The 23,947-nt window shown below is 43.2% G+C and overlaps 1 protein-coding gene across 14 annotated transcripts in view; it reads right to left on the bottom strand.

The window, feature by feature from the left end:
- CaMKII (Calcium/calmodulin-dependent protein kinase II) overlaps window positions 1-23,947 on the bottom strand; it is a 289,855-nt gene that overhangs the window by 77,240 nt on the left and 188,668 nt on the right. For all 14 annotated transcript variants that reach the window (XM_050194726.3, XM_050194728.3, XM_050194722.3 and 11 more), the window contains exons 6-9: window positions 22,419-22,491; window positions 20,890-20,992; window positions 15,527-15,610; window positions 11,104-11,198 (exon numbers count right to left, since the gene is read on the bottom strand). In XM_050194726.3, the coding sequence (XP_050050683.1) occupies window positions 11,104-11,198; window positions 15,527-15,610; window positions 20,890-20,992; window positions 22,419-22,491 (355 nt within the window). The remainder of the gene's footprint in view (window positions 1-11,103; window positions 11,199-15,526; window positions 15,611-20,889; window positions 20,993-22,418; window positions 22,492-23,947) is intronic.

The following is a 23,947-nucleotide window of genomic DNA, read 5'->3' as shown; positions in this document are numbered from 1 at the left end:
GGCGCGACGGGGACCGACGGCGCTGAGGTGACGGCGAGCGAGCAGGACGACTGACATCAACGGATACGTCAAAGGTAGGAGGCATACGACGAGGCGAGTAACTGCACGGGTCAGCATATGGGCGAGGAGACGGGGAAAAGGAGCTTGAATACGGTGACGTCCAGGAGGTGCGGCAGTGGCGAGCAACGTGGCCAATGCGGAGGCAACGGAAGCAAATGGGCTTGTCGTCCGGAGTTCTCCACTCAGTATGGTTGCAGTATCTGGGAGGGGAATACAGATCGCCGTGAGGCAAAGCAGTTGGCACCGGTCAGGCGTCAGGTCAGGAGACGGAGCAGGCAGCAGGAAAACCTAGGTTTGCAAATTCTTGCCGTACAACTGCCTGAACGAGAGAGATTGCCGGGGCTGCTTGGTCAATAGCGGGTTCAAGTGAGTGTGAATGGAACGGCATAGGACTTGTAGCCTCGAGTTCGCGGCGAACAATACGTGTGACATGCTCATTTAAAGGTGGTGAAGCGGTAAGGTCAACGCAAGACGACGTCGCAGCCGTGTTAGGGAGCCGGGAGAACTGTGGAATGACGCGGCTTTTGGCGAGCTCAAAGTGATGGCATTCGTTGATAATGACGATGATGGACAGATTGTTGAAGACCAACAAGTTGAAGGCGTCATCCATGATCCCTTTGAGTACGTGGCCAACTTTGTCAATCTCGGCCATTTTCTCGTCAACTTTCCAGCAAAGAGCGAGCACGTCTTGTATGAGCACGAGACATACGATTCAGTAGAAAACTGAACTTGGGTAGCAAGCTCTTTTCTAGCAGCCAGCCAGCGCTGACCGGTGGGATTTCCAAAAAGGTCGATGAGCTTCTCCTTGAAAGCATCCCAGCTAGAGATCTTGTCCTTGTGTGTCCGGAACCAGACACGAGGAGTTCCGCCCAAGTAGAATAGAACTTTGGCTAGCATAACGGTAGGGTCCCAGCAGTTTGGCTAATGAGCTCATCCAGGTTGAGCCAGTCCTCAACGTCGACAATATCTTGTCCGGAGAATATGCCAGGATCGCGGGGATTGGTAAAACGGTAACATACGTTGTTGTCGGGGTCGCAGGAGTAGAAGGAGACAAGGTATCATCACCGGGAGCCATGGCGGAAAGCAGGACGGTGCGGCCGCTGCGGAGCTGCGTGGCGAGGATGGGGAACGGCACCCTCCACCAAAATGTTACGCGAACAAAGGATTAAGACTGGAGACTATTTACAAAGTATATTTACAAAGGGTAACTGCAACGCTGGCCAGTTCAGCCGACAGCTCGAGAGCCAGAGAGCGTTCGTCTTCATCGGGGCGCCCATGTGCATCAGCCACAAGTAACACGCAATATGCACATATCAATATGTACATACATGTAAATATGTATTATACATTCATGCTATCATAGGCCAGGATGTTTTTGATTCACAGAACAATATACATGGATAGAAAATTTTCTAAATGTCCGCCATTGTCTCCGCAATAACCGAAAATAATTCCTGCTTATGGCCCTGCAGCTCACATTTAAAGCACCCTGCAAAACAGTTGGTATCGCAGATATGCAGTTTTTACACTTTTGTACAGACAACTACAGTCGATTAGTGCAGGTGACAGTGATTTGCTTTAATGGTGCGGGCCCACACATTTCTTAAAGTGTTCAGCTTTGTTGGAAACTTTGTGTAGAGCATTGTTTTCCAAGTGAGAGAAGGCACACTGAGGTGGTTTTGTTGGACAACCATTTACGATGTAAAAATTTCACTGTTTCTCGCTGAAATGGCCAGTCCCAATTTATGAATTAAGAACCGATATGTCAAGAAATTGCAATGACCAGCTCGAAGAGGTGAAAGGGACTATAAACACAAAAGTCAAGTTATACTGGTAGAGTGTACCTACAAGGATAACACTCCATGTACAAAACTGCAGTAAGTGAAAAGGCTGCCTAAGATAGTGAAAGTGCACAGAAAACGTTTAACACAAAGTGGAGCGCTATGCAAGTGAGGCAATAGCTGTGAAGAAGTTTAAAATGTGGCCTTTACTAAGTCTCGTAAACTGTCTTGTGCTCTACAACCTGAAAACTAGATAGCACCACAAATCAGTCCACTGCTAGGCAAATCTGAAACCTTGTACTAATGGAACCCACTGAACCACAGCGTAGAGGGATGTGCACACAAGCGATTGCATTCATATGGGCTAGAAAATATAGTCTTTGTGAACTGGCATCTCTGCGTTCATACATGCTAGAAGAAAAATTGTTTACCAGCTGTTATCCCTATGGCACCCAGAAATGGAACTACATGGCTAAAAGCGATTGAAACTTAAAATACATGCTGCATTCATTGAACATTTAGTATCTCTTCGCACAACAGTGATTGCCCTCTGACAGCTGCACCGTGGTTTCATGCCGTACTAACCAAATGCCTGTCAATATAGGAACCCATCTTTGATAGTATCTAGCAGTAGCAGCAGCAACCACCAGGCCAATAATCTGAAGCTTTTTATGGCCAAATCATAGACCACTCAACTAATATGTCAGGGCTGATGTCACTTAAGTTGACCTGAGGTAATTTGGTGAGGCAAAGTAGAACTCATCCTTTTAGTGCAATTTTTCCAGTAATCATAACATTTTTTTTTGTGTGTGAAATGAATGCAAATTGAGTTGAGATAAATCAAGCTTCCCAACTGCATGGAAGAGATGAAATGCGCAGAGTTTTGTTCATACTTCCTTTAATACATTTTGCCTGTTACTTTTCACATTACGAGGTACAGTGGAATCTTGATAAATGGAAATAGCTTAAATAGAACTACCGCTTAAACGGAACACTATCCTCATGGTTGGTTGGCCGGTTTTGTATTCATGGAATGCTCTCTGTAATGCCTCTCAGTAAATCGAACTCTTGATAAACCGAACAAATTTCCTTGGTCCCTTGAGGTTCCGTTTAAAGAGAGCCCACCATACTACAGCGAATACAAAATGTTAGCTTGTTTCTGTGTGCTTTAAAGCACACAGAAACAAAGCATTGCTTACAGCATTTTCATCACTGCCAAGAAGAAAAAGCAACTGAAGCTTAACAACTTTTCTTGAAATGGCAAGAAGACTCAATAACTAATGCTGCATAGCCTAGATTATGTTGGCATGCAATTCATAACTTCTGCTCACTTGAAAACAATGTAGATATGTTCTCAAGCAAAAATACTGGCAAGGTGAAAAGTTATACAAAAAAATTCACTTTGCATAACAACCAGAATGTGAATAAGTACACACAAAAAAAACTTAGGTTTTCATAAAAAACATCTTTATGAAAAAGCTGCCTCTTCGGCTACACGTCTCAATTTTTTATATTCCATGGCTATTGTAATATCTTAAGTCAGCACCCACTTTCTTTTAGTTTGATAAGATAAACTGAAATTTAGCTACCTTCAAGAAAGACACCACGGACTTCACAAACTGCTGACAGCATTGATGCTTATCAGCACAGTATGGACACCTTCCATTGGCTGTACGCAACGTCTTCTCCATTTCTCCGTGACACACACGTTCACGTACATGTGCACAATATTGCAACAGGGCAGGGCACTTGTAACAATCATGCAACAGTTTGCAATCATGTCTCTCTAGCAATATACAGTAAAACCTCGTTATAACGAAATGGGATATAACCACCTAATGGATATAACGAAGCAATCGTGATTCCCCTAGAAATTCTAATAGACGCCCACGTATTGAAAACCTTGCATTACAAAGCTAAAATTTTCTCACAGTGGCTATAACGCACCTTTTTTTTAGAGCACAGCTCTTTGGTGCCCGTACCTGGATTTTGTGGCGCCGTCACGCCTCGCCATAACCAGCTCCGTAGCCGGCGCCAGCACGCTGCTCTAGCTGCACGCGCCCCTGGCGCCATCTCTTACACACGGCGTGAGCCTTGCTCTCTTCGCTCCTCCTCCAATGCCACCTATGTACAGCGGCAATCAGAGCGCCGGCTTAGTGGCGGCTGATCTCGATGATGTGTTGCTGCCCAAGCCGAAATGCATGGCCGCCACCATTCGCCACTGCGTGTACCCCTTTCCCCCTCCTACCCTCCATGGCGACGACCCATGAGAGCGCACGGTGTTCTCCGGTTGCCGAAGTGCCGGCTCAGTATCAGCGGATCACGGTATGCGCTTTCCAAGCCAAAACGCAAAGCCACCTTCAGTTGACTCGCTAGCAGTGTCAGCAGCGTCAGCCAGTTGCTGCCATCTCTTCACCCCGCAACGTTCCTATGCGCCTACACACTGCCTCCCGCAACCTTCCAATAAGTGAGGCAGCTGCACCAAGCTACGCTCCGTTTGCGGCGGCTAGTGCGAAATGTTTCCCACCAGATGGATTGTCCGAGGCTCACAAACGGTTTACATTATAATATAATCCGTCTGCCTATATAAGTAGTTTATTCTCAGCCAGTTCTTTCTGAGCCATGAGCGAGGCAACTGGTGGAAGTCCTTCGTCTGCCGCTGCTGCTAAACAAGCTGACCGAGCAGAGGCCCAGCGCCATCACTACCAGAATCCATAGGTGTGCTACGCCAAACCAGGCATTGGTGCAGCAAGTCTAGCATATATCCATCTATTTCTCCGACCACAAAGCTACCTTCATGACAATCAAGAACTGGGAGTATAGTGTTTCTTGAAGAAGTGAAGAATAAAAAGTTGTAACTGTACATACGTCTTGCTGGAACTATTTTCCTCAGTATACAGAAAAGCCGAAACAGCTGAAGAGCTGCACTCAAATTTCGCATTAGGAAGTAACGTAATCATAGGCAACTTTCCTTTTTCCACAACGAGCATTTACTGACCATTTTGGTACCCGTCAGATCAATGTCTTGTAGTGCGTGACGGTCGCGTCTTCCATGCGCGTTTCCCGGCCTCCCCTTTCCCGTGGAACTGGTGGACCCGCCCGCTCTTCCGCAGCGTGCGTGGGGCAGCGCAGACTGCGGTTTTGTTGTAGCTTGTCGTTGCCGTTGTGTGCATCAACGATAACAGTGTTTCTATCAGTTCATTTATGCGAGTTCCTGCCGCCAGAAAGGAGATGGATGACGGTAAACAGAAGCGCAAAACGATATCAATGAAGCAGAAGGTGGCTATGCTGAAAGCCGTCAAGTCCAGCATGAAGAAAAAAGTGGCCGAAGATTTCGGCATAGCGTTGAGCACGCTGTCGGCGATGTTGAGCAGCAAAGAAGCTGTCACCAGTGCTGTCGCACGTGGCGTAAAAGGCAACAGAAAGAAGCTGCGAACCCCCGCTTTCAAAGCTGCAGAGAAGGCGGTCTTCAAGTGGTTTTTGGATGCAAGAGCAAGCGGCACTCCTGTGAGTGGAGCACTGTTGCAGAGCAAAGCGAGGGACTTTGCATGCATCATGGGGCACGACGATTTTGTGGCGAGTGTCGGCTGGCTGCAACATTTCAAGGAGCACCACGACAACGTCGGCAGGGCTTTCAGCGGGGAAGCGCAGTCTGTCGACCGCGAAGCTGCAGTGGCGTGAGTGGAGACAAACGTTGGACAGCTGCTAGAAAAATACAGTGCCAAGGATTTGTTCAACGCTGACGAGACAGCCCTGTTCTACCAGATGCTGCCGCAAAACACCTTGGCCCTCAAAGGTGAACGTTGCCAGGGCGGAAAGCAAAGCAAGGCTCGCGTAACAGTGTTGCTTTGTGCCAACATGGATGGGTCGGAAAAGGTGCCGGCCCTTGTGGTCGGCTACAGTGCGTCACGACGATGCTTCAAAGGCAAACAAACGTTCCAAGCGAGTTATGTGTCCGACCGTAAGGTTTGAATGGCAAGATAAATTTTCGCACAATGATTGCGGGGCAAGCTGAACCGGAAGATATGCCTTGTACTGGACAACTGCGTGGCCCACCGCAATGCCGCTGTGCTCAAAAACATCGAGCAATGCTTCTTGCCGCCCAACTGCACTGAAGTTGTGCAACCCCTCGACTAAGGAGTTATCATGAACTTTAGCAAGTGTGTGATCGACCGGATTCTGCTCAATGTGAGCATGAAGTGCAAGTCCACGATCGAGTTGTACATGGTGACTGAGAGGCTGCGTGGATGGCTGTACCAGCAAGCACTATCGCTGATTTCTTCCGGCATGCCTCATTTGGCATCAGCAGCAGCGGTTACAGCGAAGATCTCGGTGCTGCCGCCAAAGAGGGTGCTGCGAGCAACCAAGCTCTAGCATCATGGGACGCTCTCCTTGACGCCAGCGTTGTGCCCGACTGCAACACCTTCTGCACGTATGTCAGTGCCGATGCTGACGCGGTGATAATGAAAGAGCTAACGGAGGCGGAAATTGTGCACGCGGTAACGAGGGTGCCTAATGATGACAGTGACAAATGTGTCGCTGACAGCCCGAAGCCTAATATTGGCAAACCTGACGTACCGAAGCCCGCACAAGCGCTGAATGCGACAGACTTGCTGCGCCGCTTCTTTGGCGTTCACGATGACAGCAAGGATGGACTCGACATTGCGGCTGCAGCTGAAAAAGCCATCATTCGCCTGAAGAAGACGCGGCAAAAATCTATCAAGGCCTTTTTTTCTGTGAAGTGAGCTGCCAGCTGGTGTGCTGTTGATCGATCAGTGATGAGCCGTTTAGCGTGAATAAAGTAGCAATTCCTTGCTGTCTTTTTTTCACTTGTTTTTTTCCATGTGACGGCAGTTTTCTTTTTCACGTGGCAGGCTGCTGTGAGATTTGGTGGTGAGTACATACTCTCTTGCTCGCTAATTGTGGATAAAAATGGATAGTGGCCATAACAAACTAATGGTTATAACGAAGTAATTACGACGCCCCCTTCAACTTCGTTATAACAAGGCTTTACTGTATGTGCAACAGATCAAGAAGGGAGCAGTCATGCTGCTGCAGTTACAGCACATCAAAACTTTCAAAAAAAAATTAAATTATGGGGTTTTACGTGCCAAAACCACTTTCTGATTATGAGGCGTGCCGTAGTGGGGGACTCCGGAAATTTCAACCACCTGGGGTTCTTTAATGTGCACCTAAATATAAGCACACGGGTGTTTTCGCATTTCGCCCCCATCCACATCAAAACTGTGGGAAAAAACTTCCAGGTTATAAGTCGGCTGTATAAGTAAGGAACTTGAACCAGCCTAAAGAGACAGCAAACAAGAAGTAGCTGCCACACCATTTCTTGTGTGTTGTGTCTGTTTATGCTGGCGAGACTTTCAACATAGTCTGCCAATAAGGCTCCAAGTCTAACTTTTCTGCAATCCATTTGCACTACTTTTGAAAATAAACTAAGCAGTTTAACATCCAAAAACAGCACAGTGAGTTATGAGGGATACCACAGTTGAGGGCCCTCAAAATAATTTTGTCTGCATGGGGTTAAGTGTATGAGCGCTCTTGCATTTCACACCCCCTTCCTTCAAAATGTGGCTGCTGCAGCCGCACCTCAAGCCAAAATTAGCATAAACTCAAACTTCGCCCCTTTATAGAGTAAAAGCTTTCAAATTCTCGATACGGGTTATACAAACAAAAATGCAACATTCCTTCACCTCTAAATTAGTTCGTAGAATTTTCTCTAGGTGCCCTTTAAAATCTGGATCACCGGAAATGCGGCACTGCTGTTGCCATCTTAAAACAGACACTGACTCTATCACCCTCACATATAAGGCGGCGAGTGACTTCAAGGCTAAGGATTCTGGGGAAAAACCTCGTGTTATATTCGAATAAATACAGTATGTGAAAAAATGAACACAAGTCTGAAAAATAATGTGACAAAGATTCACTCTCAGTAATGCGGCATAATCATTTCTGTAATGTTGCTCCTTACTTTCAGTAAGACAAATCCTATATACTTCCTCAGGCAACTATTATACTGCAGCGCTAATTTCTAAGTTGAGTGTCAAAGCAGTGAGAATGTTTTTCAATTTCTGTGCCCCAAGAACTTTTGTGATCAAGTGTATTTGCAATTTGTAGGCATTCACTTAACTGTCGCTGACTCTGACTTCATGGAGCAAGTACAAATTACAGGAAACGATAGCACAGATACTAACATTATCACAGGTAAAGCTTGACAATGACATCTCCTTGCTGATAGCAGATGATCAATTTTTGTTGTATTTACAACTACCAAAGTGCTACGTATGCATTATTGAGCGATACCATTAACATGGCTTTAGGCGAGAAGAAGGACAATGACCTCAGCCTGAACTGTTTTCAATGCCTCCTCAGCTGCTCAAGAAGCAGTCCTGGACTACCCCTCGGGCTTGGTGAAAACACACAGTCCACAGATAGCATATGCTGTTGTGAACATCTCAGTCAAATTTTGCAGTCATTCGGGGCACGTGGATCTCACAAGTGAAGCACAAAGGCACCTTTTTCTCAAACACTATCTTCTTAAACATAGCCTTCTTACCCGTTTCAAAGCTGCCGGCGCCTTGCATATATCGTCATAGGCAAGATTCCCAGACAGCTGCTATTGGCCGGTAGCTGACATCAATCAAGCAAGGTGTTTGGATCAGTTCGTTTCTTCATAATGTTACTGTGCATATTTATTGACGCAGTTGACTAAACTGGCTGAAGTAAGTGAAAGTCTGTGTTTCAAATTTCAATACGAATTACGTACTTCTCGAAGAAGTCAACTATCGTCTGCTCACACTCGGCCGAGGCCGCCCATGTAGGAATTAAACTTTGGCCACACTGCTTATCGGGGCCGTAGCCATTGGGTCTCACTAATTTCTATTAGTTTTGAACACTCAACTAGCCTTGAACCATGCGAAACTCAAGGTCAGACATGCATACGCTAGCCAGCACACACACACTTCTGACTGCTTGGCAGACATTGCTTCACAGTGATCTATAACCAGCACTTCAACATGGGCAATTTGGATGTGGCTACTATCTGTAGCCAGCTTATCTAGCCAGCCTTATTTTAACTAGCCAGCCTTATCTGCATCAATAAGGCATTTGAGCTAAAAATAGCCAAACTAGTATAATTGATTATTAATAGAATGGGTTTCCCTGCACGCATATGGCACTATAAAGCCACTTCTATGATTTAGATGCATTTAGCGCACTTGGAATGATCAAGAACAAAAAAGTTCAAGGAAACAGAGCATGTTAACAAGACCACGCTTTAGGACACTTGCGACTGAACCAAAGCTACAGGAAAGGCATCCACAGGTTTCGTCTAATATGCACAATTTCTCCAATATAATTGTGCCATGTAACATGTGAAACTGATTAAATTACAACCACAGAATCTGCTTTTCCTACTGTGCAGGGTTGCAAAGATAGTCCCCACCCATAAGCAAATTATATGTCACCAGTTGAGCAGATGTATTACAAGATATTTTTTAAAGTCGCACTGCCAACAATTATGTTAAATAATGTGTGACTGGACAGTGGTTGTGGTAGGTGGTAGGACAGTGGTGGTGGCAGCGGCGGCAGCATGCTTCAGCTTTTGGTTTAAATTTAACTTCTGAGGCAGGATCAACAGGGGGAGGGCTCTCATTCTTATGCTTCATTTGGTGCAGGCTTGGCACAATTTGTCATCAGTGATATTGTTCAGCCATGTAAAAAAAAAAGAAGGTTCTTGGAATGAGTATGGCCAAGAGGACATGTTGCATGTCACACTGAAGAACATTACTGTTTGCTTCATGACAGCATTATCAACATGAGAAGGATCCCAAATGTCCACCATGGTGTGTAAAACACTAAGACATATTTTTGCCTTTGACACAAGAACCAATTTACACTCTTTGGAGATGGAAATCAAAGCTGTCTAATGACAACCCACTATCTGATCACATCCAGGCTAAGTTAACACTCAATATACAGCATAGTCCATTATAAGGGAGTGGACAGCAGTATGTGACTAATGCTGCACCAGATATGATGACCAAAACTTCAAGGAGTACAAGCCCTGCAGTACACTAGTGAAGATGGGACATTATACCACTAGATTATGTGTGCGCTGCGGTAGAAAGTGCTTATCGGCATATCAAGTGTAACCAGCACTTGACATGGCAATAAGCTATGTCAAAGCTCTCACAGCACCCTTTATTATTATTTTTTTAAATGTTCACTATTCCATGCAGTTTGTCTTGACAGGAATATTAAACCAAACAGTGCTCAACAGGCAGAACAAAAAAGCAAGATCCTGTACAGGATGCAGAAGAGGACGCATGATTCACACATTGTATGTTACAAAGATGCTTGCAATGGTGTTGCATTAGCTATTGGCCACATATACTGGTTTGCTCCATAGCAATAGACCACTTTATATGTACAGCACAGTCCACTATTAAAGGGACACAAAAGATAGATAGGTTGAAGTGTATTAGTACCTTACATTTCTACAATACCAAAGAAATCATTATTGATGTGGAGTGAGGCTTGGTAAGCCACACAGGACAAGAAGGAATGGTGTGTGGTGTCCCTGCACTATGTTTCCACATCTGCTTGCCAAGATATCGTGAATTTCGACACCATCTGCTCAGGCCTAATTAGTTGTTTAATGGTAAAGGTGAACTACTTTGTATTCTAAAGGTGCCAAGAACTCAACCAGAGTTTCAAGAACTTTTACTGCACCATACCAGTCCAAACACGAGAAAATACTTTGAAATTCATGACATTGCGCTGACGTACACATGATTTAGCCTTCATTTCTCTTCTATTAATGAACCTTAAGCTAAATTAGCAAAGATATGTAAAGCTATTTTATCAGTTTAAATTGATTCAGTATTTCTCTTTAACATATCCCTTTAAATGAAACACCTAACTGGTAATAATAGTCATAACTGCTACACTTCAACGATGAAAGAGAAGAGAACATGACATGACGTGTTAGACATGCAAGCATTAAAAAAACAAAAAATCTGCAGGTCATGGCACCATTTCTCTGCTGTAATTGATGGCAGAATATACCAGTCAGTTCAGCCTTTATGAGTTGACCATACTGTACATCCACGACATAGTGCAATCGGTAAATGTCATTCTGCAGTGCACTTTAAAGGCTTTACAAGGGATCGGCTGAAAAGACTACAGGCATTTCATTTCAACATATATTACACCAAGAAAAAAGAATCAGCTCAAAGGAACTCACGTCATAGGCCCCAGCCTTGATTTGTGCGTATAACCTATGTTGATCTTCATCCCAAAATGGAGGGTAACCAACAAGCAAGATGTACAGGATGACACCTGCAAAACACAAAAGTTGGTGTATGCACAACACAAAGCTTTAACCCAATATATGGTATCATGATCAGGAAAATTATGTAACTGTTATACTGTTTGTCGTGTCCCATACAGGGCCACTCTATTTAGTTATAACAAGTACACACAAATGCAAATCGGCACCCTTTCGCAGTTATATTGAAGCTGAGAAGTCCTTGCAAATTAGATAAATGTAAAAATTTCCTTTTTTAGCAACATTTTCTATAGGCCCAACCACATTCAAAGAGACGAGGCAAAGCCAGGAAAATAATGCAATGCAAGTTTCCCAGAAAATAAGTCATGCTGTAGACAGTCTAATGAAAAGTGGCATACAGGTCTGACTAAACAAGTAAAAGTATTGACAAAAGTGTGGCTTATTCCCACATGATTAAAAGTGAACTGTGATCCTCTTCAATGTACTTCATTGGATTATCAATACATCTTCGATAACAGCTTACCCATTTCGCAAGCTGCGATAGAACTGCTTACATACACTGTTGCCGCTTTCTGCTTTAGTGCTTCTGCAGTGTGAAAATAATTCCCCTTATTTCATCTTGGGACAGAAAGAAAAGACGCACTGCACGACATTAAATATGGCACATGCAGTGGGTTTTCCTGCACTGGGATTTCTCTTGTCTGCCAGAAGCTGCTTTATAGACAAAACATTTTGTGAAGGAGCACTGCCACTACGCACAATCTATTCAGTGTTACGATTGCTACACCCCAATTTTTATTCCATTAATGAAATATCATCAATCTCGCACGTTCTCACAGCTTGGCCATAACATGAACAATGCTACTAGTGTAACATTTAGACGGGACACACAGATGATAAACACACACAGAACAGCTGCTGTGTGTGTGTGTGTCCAATCCCATAATGCCCATACAAAGAGGAGCATGCCAACTGCGGTCGAACATAGATATATAACAAGTTCGGTTATAATGAATTCAGATGTAATGAAGTAAATCTAGACTACTACTTGCCAATATCACTGTGTAATGAATATGTGCTTATAACGAATACCGGACATAATGGAGATAATTTTATATTGGAAGCGAAACTGTTATAACGAGGTTCGAGCAGACTTGTGCATAACAAAAGGGATGCAATTAATCACATGTAATCAATTACGTCTTTGGCAGTTTTGTAATTATTTGATTATTTTTTTACTCGGTAACGCTCAGTAGAATTCAATTACTTTTTTCAGTGATCAATCACATATGACCAGTTACTTTATTGACGAGAACCTTTAACAGGTGACACAGCTTCGAGCTGTTGAGTTTGATGGGAACTACAGTAGAACGCCTGCGATAGTGCCACAAAATAGCCTTGTAAATGTGCATCTTCAGGCAAGCAAACTTGGGCGTTCAGTATTTGTTTCCTTATTTGAATTGAACCGTGCTACTATGACTTGATAGAGATGGCCATTTTGGACATTGATGCCAGGAATTCACCTAGAGACAATTTTAATGCGATTAGCATTCTTAAGGTATTCGACACATTTGCTGGGGTCTGATTGGCTGTCTATCGATCTATACCTGTCTCTAATCATATTTTCACCAACTTAGGTCACTGGGTGGTCCATGGTCTAACAGGTAGCGCATCTGCCTGCTGTGCTAAGGGAACAAGGTTCGAAACCAAACATTGGACCAACTTGGTTCAGCCTTAAATGCTCTTGCTGACGCAGGCATGCCGATCCATCGTCACGCAGAATAAGGCGGGGCATGTGGCCACGTCAGCCGCGTCGCATTCCTTCTCGTTAGCAAACCATAACATGTTGAAGGTTGGTGACCCTTCCCCATTTCACGTTGAGCAAGGCACTTTCAAGTCATTAGTACAGGGTCCTTCAACCGTCTTGCATATAGGGCTGGGCATCAACAGCATGCGGGGAAGCTCAAGTAAGCATGAAGAATACTCGCTCAAAGATGTGTGGGACAACAATATAAGCTGCTCTTCAATGAACCTCTTTGACACACACTTGGGTCACTCGGTATGTGGCACAGAGTACGTGTTGTTCTTTAATGAACCTCTGTGATGCAAACTTGAACACCGGGCATGTGCCACTTGGTCTACGTCACTTTTTAATTAACCTCTTTGGCAGCAACTTGGTTAACTGGGTGTGTGCCACTGCATGATGTGATGTGACCTCATGACGTGTCATGCAGTGACGTGTTGTCGAATTTCGTTTGTCTTGAAGCCAGCGCAAGAAGCCTCTCCAACCTTTTCGCTACTGCCTGGCCGTCGATCCCTAACCAGAGCTGTCCAAGCAGCATGCACTGTGAGCGTTCTGTGGCAGTGCCATGTGTGTCCGGTATTCCGGTAACCACAGGCAAGCTGGGTTTTGACGAATTGGTGGAGGTGTAAAGTAGAGCTCCTCCATACTCCATACTACTACCGCTGTGATGAAGGAGCTTTAGCGCAGACATATGTGAGTGGCCTCATTGACCTACATGGCCCAGCCACCTGGTGGTACAGAGCTTTACCAGCCAAACACAGACCTAACATAGGTGGTGTTCAAAACTTCACATCTATGACATGTTTCCAGCTCCCAAAATTGCGTCCGGCATGTTTAACCAGTAAAAGCATAGTCTTTAAGATCTGTTATTTAAATCCAGAGGGCACCCCCCGATGGGATGCAGATTTGGACACCACCTATTGCTGCAATCAAGTGTAAAACATTTTAGACATTTAGAAAGACAACCTGCTCACGAGTGCACTCCTTCCGAAAATTAACACCAGCAGCAAAGTAGAATCCACTTGGTTACTGCTACAATAGCTCTGTGTTTGGTTGAGCTCTGTGACACCAGGTGGCTGCACCATGCAGGTTTGCGTTTGTGCCTTCCCTCATCCTGTAAAATGCTCAGTCCACTTGCGTTTGTGTTTACCAGAATACCAGACATGCCTAACTATATTGTTGTACTAATCCTCTGGCATGAAGTGACGGCCGCAAACACATAGATGCTGGTGCTGATCAGATAGTGACAGCCCGATGCACTGCAGCCACTCCCCTCACATGCTGCCTTGCAGAGGGACACGATGTTGCAACTTGACATGTTGCTGATCGCTAGATTTGCAGCCCACAATTTAACAAGGGTGATCCATGGTGCTCGCAAAAAGAAAGCTCAAGACCAGCACTGACCACGCAGCTCGTGTCGGCACAGAGAACGTTGTAGCACAAGCAGACGACACTTGCTGTGTGCTGGAAGTGCTTGAGTGTAGTGATAAACTGTCATTGTGTATTTTCTTTCTGTTACTTATTTTTTATAGAAACAAATTAACCAACATTCCAACTATTACGAACAACATTTGTTCATCATAAAATTGGAAAAAATATTGGTGATGCAACCTGGATAGCCAATACAGCAGCTCACCCAACTGACGTCAGTTGGACCAAACGCGTAAATTGGAATGGGGCGGCTGAAAGCTCAGAGAAGTGGCATCACTGTGATCCGTAGTGATGCATATTTTTAAAACCTTATAATAAATTACACACTTTACAAAGAGTGCTTAAATGTGTCACTTAATGATCAGAAGGACCTATCCTAACGACTCAGTGCATTCGTACAAAATCATCAAAATCGTTTCAGGGTCCCTTTAAATTACCGTGAGTGTTACCAAGTAAAAAAGTAATCAATTAAATATAATTACATGCGAAGCATCTTACATACTACATGCAGAGTAAAACATCTGGTGGGGTCTCCAACTGTTTCAAAGCCAACAACAGAGCAGTGGTCCCTCATTTCCTGATGTCGCACAGTCCATGCCAAAATAGCGGTGGCTGTCAGTGGGAGGGGCTTCAAGACAGTGATTTTAATTGAAATTTAAAGTTAAAATGGGCACAGAGACCCCAGTTTTTTTTTGTGTCTATAACAATATTAGGCCTTCTATTTATAGTTAAAATGACAAACTGAGTATACCCAGACGACCATGTCATGGCCCCTTCAAAGAAATGCCATGTGGCAGAAATGCCTTCAAAGAATGGCCATGTCATGGCCACTGTGTTTCTAACTGTACAGCAGTTAACATGAAAAGAGGCCAAAAAGTTCAGGAAGTAGAAGGAAAGATCAGGCAGTCTTCTGAACAAAAATTTTGTCTCCCACTAGTACAGCAATAATATTAGATTCAGATGCCCATGACAGTATTGTTTAAAGACGAAGCAGGTTTATTCACCATGAATGAGAAACTTGTAGAGTCTTTGTAAATGTAAGAGACATTTGTTGCATATAATTTCAATTTGTAAGAATATTTGCTAGATCTGAAATGTAAACCCAGCAGTCAGGAAGAGAAAGGATGTAATATAATCACATACCACACGCCCATATGTCCACGGGTTTGCCATAGGGATCTTTCTTCAACACTTCTGGTGATAGATAACCTGGTGTGCCGGCAAAACCTAGAACATGAAAGCAGGAGTAAGTAGAAATTAAAATTAATTCCTGGGGTGTTACATGCCAAAACCACAATCTGATTACGAGGCACACCATAGTGGGGGACTCCAGATTATTTTGACCACGAGGGGTTCTTTAGTATGCAGCTCCAATGCATGACACACAAGTGTTTTTGCACACCACTCCCATCGGTATGTGGCCACTGCAGCTGGGATCGAACCCGTGACCTCGTGCTCAGCAGTGCAGTGCTATAGACATTGAGCTACCATAGTGGGATTAAGCAAGGTAGAGAGCCACATCAAACGTGAAAAGCTCCATTAATGACATTATTATTGTGAAGTCCAGCAAAAATTAAAAGAAAAGTAAAGCAGCAGCAGCAAAGAAAGAACTCTGATGTGCAGCCTTTTTTGTAACCGAACTTTTTAAAACCTCCTGCAACAGAACATGCAATTCTGCATTTTCAGTTGGGTTATATCGTGCAGCAGACATAACCTGCACTAAAAATTAAAATGGTCAATTCGCCAAAGCAAAAAAAATTCAATGATTGAGTTTTATTACTAAGTTTAGGGCCAATATTTGTATCACAAATTTGAAGGATGTCATTTTTCAAATTCATACCCATTTTCTAATACTTTTTTAATGCAACTGTGCTACGAGATATCTATTAGCAAGAATTACCATCATCGACTTCACTTCTAAAAAAAAATGAGCATGTTGGCCTGTCAATATAAGCAGCCGAGTTCATGCCGAGAAACCAGCATCAGGCCACAGTTTGTTCTTTCATAATGCTCCTATGGACAACTTGGAGCCACGTTTTCTAATGATAGACTTCATTTCCAATTCTTTTTAACCTTTGTCATTGGCTCGGACGTGGTTAGGACAACGCGGTGCCACCATTATCGAATGTCACAAAATGAAGGCCTTGAGTTGAAATTTTCATAGTGAATTTGTGACACAAAATTCAACAGAAATAATTTTGCAACATCGAATGGCATGGAAAACTGACAACCTTGACCATGCTTTACAAAAATATGTGTCTAAGTCCAGTCCACTGCAGTCATCACCTGAATCAATTGCTTACTTTTGCTATGCTGGACTGCCTTCTGTGTATGAATGGTGAACAGCTTGCACAAGAGTACTATCCACTATGCTTGGCAGAGATATAAGGTGTGGCAGGTAGTATGTCTCATTGTATCCCTGTCAACAACAAAGATGACTCAAAAGTGTTCAATGAATGTCAGCACAAAAAATTCAATAAAAATGGCTTATTCTGCAACTCGTAAAACAAGATGTTTAAGACGACAAAAAAAACTTAAATAGTTAACACTATTGTTTACAAGATGCTACAATGATGATTTAATTGTAAAAAGCAAAAAAAGGGTTCCATTCTGTTTTTATTTATTTATGTAATTATTTACAGAATACTGCAGGCCAATGTGTGGCGTGGCCCAGGCAGGAGTGGATTATTGTATATACAGTTGTGATACCTAGTACATGACATTCCAAGGAAAAGAAAAAGGAAAAATACAGTGTATAGTGTACAATGCAAAGGAATGTGTACATTGCATTAAAACTAAGGAGAACTTTTTCATGGACAGAACAAAACATGAGCAGTTCAGAAACTTATGAAATAATTAAGCTGTAGCAAACTTAACACAGCGACAGCACGGATATGAGTCACTGTTTTACAAACAGGCACACACACACACAAAAAGAAGTGTCTGCTACAAGCAAAAATTTTTTTTTTTTCTTTGCAAGTAGTACATTATCAGACATGAATACATCGACAGGCAGATCATTCCATTCAGTAATTGCGCTGGGGGAAGAACCACAACTTAAAGCAATTTGTGCACACGAAAATTGGAGTTGTCTTGTAGGGGCGATGATGTCTAGTTGGTCTAACTCATAGTGGCTGGAGATAGGGCAAAGGATCAAACTGCGAGTGACGTTTCCAGAGGCAGAAAAGAATTTTAGGCGTGCTACTTTTCTTCAAACTTCAAGGGTGGCGATATTATTTTTATTCAAATGAGATGGATAATCATGGTTTCCACAACAAGTAAACATGAAGCAGATGAGCTAATCTATTGACGCGCTCCAGTTTGTTAATGCCTTTTTTTGTGAACGGGTGGTCCCAGATGACACAGGGATATTCCAATCTTGACTTTACCAGCGTGTTGAACACTAATAGTTTGACAGATGGAGGCAAGTGTTCAAGCTTGTGCCTTATAAGACCTAGTTTATGCTGAGCAGACGCAGAGACATTATAGACGTGTTTTGGCTGTTTTGGTAAAGAGCCTGTTTTGGTAATTGTGCATTCTTTAATAGTGTATTGACATTCTATAGGTTCTTTCGTACAGTCTTTTCCTTATTAAGTTTCATTTCCCAAGTATCGCACCAGTTATAAATTACACTGAGATTTCTATTGATCGTTACTTGGTCATTAGCATTAACCTGATAGTAACAATGTCATTGATGCATGCTATTAAGTCATTAATAAACACAAGAAAAAGTAACAGCCTCAGCACACTTCCATGTGGCACTTCTGAGTTTATGGATAGGCACCCAGAGTAATGGTATTTGGCATCGACAAATTGCCTGCGCATGCTCAAGTATGCAGATACCCAATTCATCAGGTTGGGTAGAAAGCCATAGTTGCTAAGTTTCGTTATCAAACCAATATGAGAGATCTTATAAGTTGTTTCATCAGTGAGAAGGAACGTACCCTTCAACCAGCATGTCGCACTGCTCTCCTTCTCGCAATGGTACGTGCAGATCGCTGTTTCTCCGAGTGGAAGCTTGGAACGCTAGCGGTGTCATTGCGAATTAGCGCGTTTCTAAAGTGTTCTGTGTGTGACAGCTGCGATGTCAGATGACGCAAGCTCAACAGGCTACCACTGTGCTGTATTCGGCTGCAAAATTAACTTCTGAAAGCGAATCTGAAGTGCACCTTTAGCCGCAGCTACTCTGTGGACTCCGCCACGCGGTTGCAGACAAGCATCCGCTTTGGATTGCAAGCATAAACAGAAAGGACCCGACACCACCAGCTTCGTCGTGTGTATGTTCAGAAGATTTTGTTTGCAGTGAACGTACGGTGACAAACTCAGCCACCATTATCAAATTGGTATATGAATAAAAGGTGCGTATTCAAGTTTGTGAACCATTGCGAATGGATGAAGCCTTCATGCATGCACATTAAAGTTGTTTTGTTCAAATGCGTTTTAAGATCATCATGCTTGGCAACCAATGTTCTGGTGGAAGTTGAGCGGGGACGTATTACGAAAACAATATGTGCTGCCAAAGAAAATTAAAGTGTTCTTTTTCATTCTGCAACCAAAGCCATGCCTACCGTGTGCTGGCCACCTTTTTCATGTGGGCTCTCCTATGCTTCAGAATCTCACCATCAAGCTGTCTGGCTGATGCTGCGTATTGCGCGCTGCACTATTTTGCATCAGAAAATAAAGTTGCTGTTGCAAGGAGTAGTTTGCTTTTCACCTCTCTCGAATCGGCAAGGTGCCCTTGCACAGGCACCACTGGAGACCTAAGAAAGCGCACATTTTTTTCAATGCATCATGTGCATCTCATTGATCGCAACATATTTGCGGCCACTGTCACCAGGTCGTTTTATTGAGTACTCCAAGTTCAAGACCCCTGCAATTGAGTTATTAAGGCGAAAGCCTTAGATTCCTCATGGGTCAAAAATTTGGCCATCCGGAAAATTCAATGGCACCAAAAATCAATGGCACAAAAATTTAGGGTCGAAGCCTCGACCTTTGGTGTGATTCGAACCCACAACCCCAGGTGGGAATCAAACTCACGACTTGTGGTGTTAATTAAGGCAAAGTTAATCAAGATGGACTTAATTCAGGCACTCAAAGACACAACCTTTGGTGCGAGTCAAACCCTCGACTTATGGTCAGAGTCGAACCCACGACTTTGGTGTTAAGTAGGGTGAAGTTAATTCATCATCATCATCATCATCATCCTATTTAAGTCCACTGTAGGACAAAGGCCTCTCCCTGCGATCTTCAATTATCCCTGTCCTGCGCCAACCGATTCCAACCTTGTGCCTGCAAATTTCCTAATTTCGTCACTCCACCAAGTTTTCTGTCGTCTTCAGCTCCGCTTCTCTTCTCTTGGCACCAATTCTCTAACTCTAATGATCTACCGGTTATCCATCCTACGCATTACATGGCTTGTCCAGCTCCATTTTTTTTCTCTTAATGTCAATTAGGATATTGGCTATCCTCATTTGCACTCTGATTTACACCACCCTCTTCCTGTCTCTTAACGTTACGCCTAACATTTTTCATTCCACCACTCTTTGCGCGGTCCTTAAGGACAAGTCAAGTCAAGGTACTCAAACCCACGACCTTTGGTGGGAGAAAGCAAGTAATAGGAAGTAACAATGCATTTGAATGAGAATGTCAAGAAATTTAATTAATGTCTCGTGAGCATGCAGGCTTTCACCTTCCATCTTCTTTAGCGAATGCTAAAGTGACTCAACTTTTTTTACAGTTCTTAATTTTGAAAACCTTGATGCCCAGGTGCCAGTTAAAGAATGCTCAGAAAATTGTGCCGCGAAAATTTCAGGAGTGCGAAAGCAAGCAAAAAGTGTTTCCTCGTAGCTTCGCTAGTTACCAGGATTGGGGTTTATGCTGGTGCGGCACTCCACATGGCACACGGAGACACCTCTGATTGTTGTCACCTGAGTGATACTTTAATAGAGTTCAAAGCTATACATACATCAATAACACACTGCACGTATGTTATGCATAGACAACATGCAGACTTGACTCGCCTCCTATTTCGATCCAGCAGAGCTGTGACACAGCCTCTAGGCACATTGCCATTAGATATTGGGCTATATCGAAGCTCAAAGCTTAGTAATGAGACGCTAAACAGTTTCTCCGTCACAAAAATTTGTTGAGACCTCTCAGGAAAATGCGAAAACTTCCCAATCGTCAACAACAAACAGCACATTCACTGTGCCCCCTCCAGCACGATCCTACATATCAGCATGGCACCGGACGATAGACGGTGCTGTTATTGCAAAATGGCAGTGCCCTCTATAAAACGGTCTGTATCAAAACCTTTGCAAAAATTGAGATAACATCTATCTGGCCGGCTTTATCACAAACTGAGGCACAAGCACGAATGGTAGAAAGAAGCTGCATAGTTCTAGACAATCCCTTGCGAAAACTGTGTTGAAATGAGGACATATTGTGAATTGTCTTTTTTTTTTGCATTTTGTGCATTTTGTAAAGAAGAACTGCTCTGCACTTACCATACCAGGCTTGCTGTTCTCCTTGAACTTCAATAGCCAATCCGAAATCTGCCAATTTGACAGCAGCGCCTTTGGCTTTACTGGCCAACAACAGGTTTTCAGGCTGTAAAAATTGTAATATTCATTCTATATCTCACGAGTGGTTTTTGCATAGACAAAAAACTAGCATTCAAAATGATCGTAAGAACACAAACTTGTCCCAATCATTCTGTGCTGCTCGTTTCCTTCAATATTAATGACCAAATAGTCACCCAAGATTGTACTGCTTTCAGTTTGACAATGATTTAAAACTGATTTTGCATACAAGCTACCTTAAGCAGGGTATAAGATGAAGGTGAACAGGTAATAACAAAAGTTATATTACAAAACAACATATCTTGCTTGAGAAGACGCCAAAACCGCACTTTATTGTGTTTTGATATTAAATGCAGCCATCACAGTATTTTATCGTATTTTCACAGTATTTCTTAAGGGTGCGGTAATAAATTTTAAGCATTTGAAACAACAAGCTTGGCTCTTTGGTCGCTGCCCTATTCTGGCTATGAGGAATGCCAGTGTGAAGGGTTCTGGATAAATTTCGACTACTTGGAGTATGGGAAAATCTTAGAACAAGCTCACTTTAGATTAAATTCGAACCTATAACAGTGCTTAGCTACATTTATTACTTTGCACCAGAGCATCATACCTGCTTATTCATCACAATGGTACACAAGTTAAGGTTTCTGTGTACATGTCGAGTTCAATGTACCAGTGCAACAAGTGCAGTTAATTTGTACGAGTTTAAATTGCTGGAGAAGGAATGCGAGGCACTCCTGGTGCTCTCTGCTTACATTGCCATTACATGTCTATTCATATCTATGCTTCTTAGTGACATTACATAATTGAAGCAAACTGAACAAAACAACCCGAAACAAAAATCATGGTAGCCTCAGCATAAGATGCTTGTCACAAGCCTCCTTCTGCATCGCCAAAAAAAGCTAGGCACACATAAATTCAAAGCATGTTATCAACATCATACAAAAATTTTTGTAAAAGATTTCTAGCCTCTTTCTCACCCTATTCCCTAACTATACCTTTCATTTGCTAAAAGCCCAGAAAACAGACACACCGACTGCTGCTTCTGTTTCTGCATGGTGGCTGAAGCTAAACTAAAATATCCTTATGTAAACAATTGCAGCTGAGGATTGAACACTTCGTGACTCAATTTTCTCGCTCTCTCTTTTTTGGTGCATGAAAGTTAGCACTGAAGGCTGGCGTTAGCTTTGAAAGCTCTTGCCCCATGAAGTTGCTGTACTTCGAAGCTGTAAAACATCACCACCATAAGGAAACTCATGCTCAATATGGCCAGTCATATTCTAGCACAGCATGTCCACCTTTTCACAAAAGCTCTGTGGCTGATGCCATGTTCAAGACTGGGCTGTAAAGAACATGCACTAGTATAACTGAAAAGAGTTGAAGCCTTGCCACTGCACGAAAACTGCACTTTAGTATTTTCCTTGTATCTACACCACACAAAAGTACATACATACCTTAAGATCTCTATGAACCACATTGTTCTGATGACAATGGTTCACACTCTCCAGAATTTGTTGAATGCAGTGGCTAGAAGAAAATGAGAACGTCAAAATCAATACTAGGCAGGAAGAGCGAGCAGGTTGTAGAATGCTCAGTGTCTGCTTTTTGTTCCACCTAGCAGGCCAGGGTCACATCAGTGAGGCGATGCCATTTGAGACTGTCAGATGTGAAGTGTTGCGTAGTTTACAGCTTCCTTGCAGATTACGCTGTGGTAATAGACAGAAGTTGGTAGAAATCAACAAGCTATTCAATGCAAAAAGTTTGGAAGACTCTGAGCCGATAACAAGAACTGCAACCATCACGTCTCATTGTGGGGCTACTATAGCAAATCTGGCCCTCTTAGATGAGCGAACAGCACTATCTAACATCCTCAGCACTGGAGCATGAGAAGGTGACATAGTGGTGCCCTAGTAACCTGATGGTGTCCCAGCAGACTGATGGTGCCTCCAGTAAGGCGTGAAGTGCTTCCTAAGGGTTCGACAGAGGCTATACATTAGCATACATGGGCTGTTAGCATTTTCACATTGTGCCAATGGCAATAATAGCTTCCAAAATCTCCTTACACCTTCACCTCAACAATGTAAAAAAATTAAATTATGGGGTTTTACGTGCCAAAACCACTTCCTGATAATGAGGCACGCCGTAGTGGGGGACTCCGGAAATTTTGACCACCTGGGGTTCTTTAACGTGCACCTAAATCTAAGTACACGGGTGTTTTCGCATTTCGCCCCCATCGAAATGCGGCCGCCATGGCCAGGATTCGATCCCGCGACCTCGTGCTCAGCAGCCTAACACCATAGCCACTGAGCAACCACAGCGGGTACCTCAACAATGTATAATGCCAGTGTTAAAAAGTATTAGGCAGTAGTAACAGACACTCTATAGTGGTGCTAGTTTTGTATATGGATGGTCACATTAGCACCAGCATCAGAGGAACAAATATATGCCGCTTAAAACAATGTTCTGAGACAATAGCATGGAAGTGTGGTCCAGCAAAACAAGTGGAGAACGCAAGTTTCAGCATGTGCAGTGGCCCTCTTCTTTCACTTTGTCTCACCTTTCCCACTGTTGTCCTCAAAATGGAGTCTTCTAAGCTTGCATAATCAGCTGCACTTAATATAGGTAATGGGCCACATATATACATCCAAAGAAAGATAAATACAATAGATTATTTTTTTTACTGCTTAAGGAAAGGACACTGTGACATGAAGAAGGAAATCTGAAATTAGTGATCACCTCATTTTCCTTTCTTTAATTACGCTTACGAGAAGGAGATTGTCATATGTGCACAAAATAAAAAGACTTTCTTAAAAACCTTTAGTGCATGAAATGCTTCAAGGTTATACACTTGAAGCGTGAAGTATTGTCCACAAAGAGTTCTACCTCTTCTAAAAAGAGATTAGTAATAGAGTAGGTAGAAGCAAATGTCAAGAGGCAATGGTGCGCAGAAGTGGGCTACCCTGCCAGCAGCCACACTTCTCTC

This window comes from Dermacentor andersoni, chromosome 1 (assembly GCF_023375885.2).
Source record: "Dermacentor andersoni chromosome 1, qqDerAnde1_hic_scaffold, whole genome shotgun sequence".
Classification (NCBI taxonomy): Eukaryota; Metazoa; Arthropoda; class Arachnida; order Ixodida; family Ixodidae; genus Dermacentor; species Dermacentor andersoni.
The sequence above is the reverse complement of the archived record's forward strand: the minus strand, read 5'-3'. Positions and strand labels throughout refer to the sequence as shown.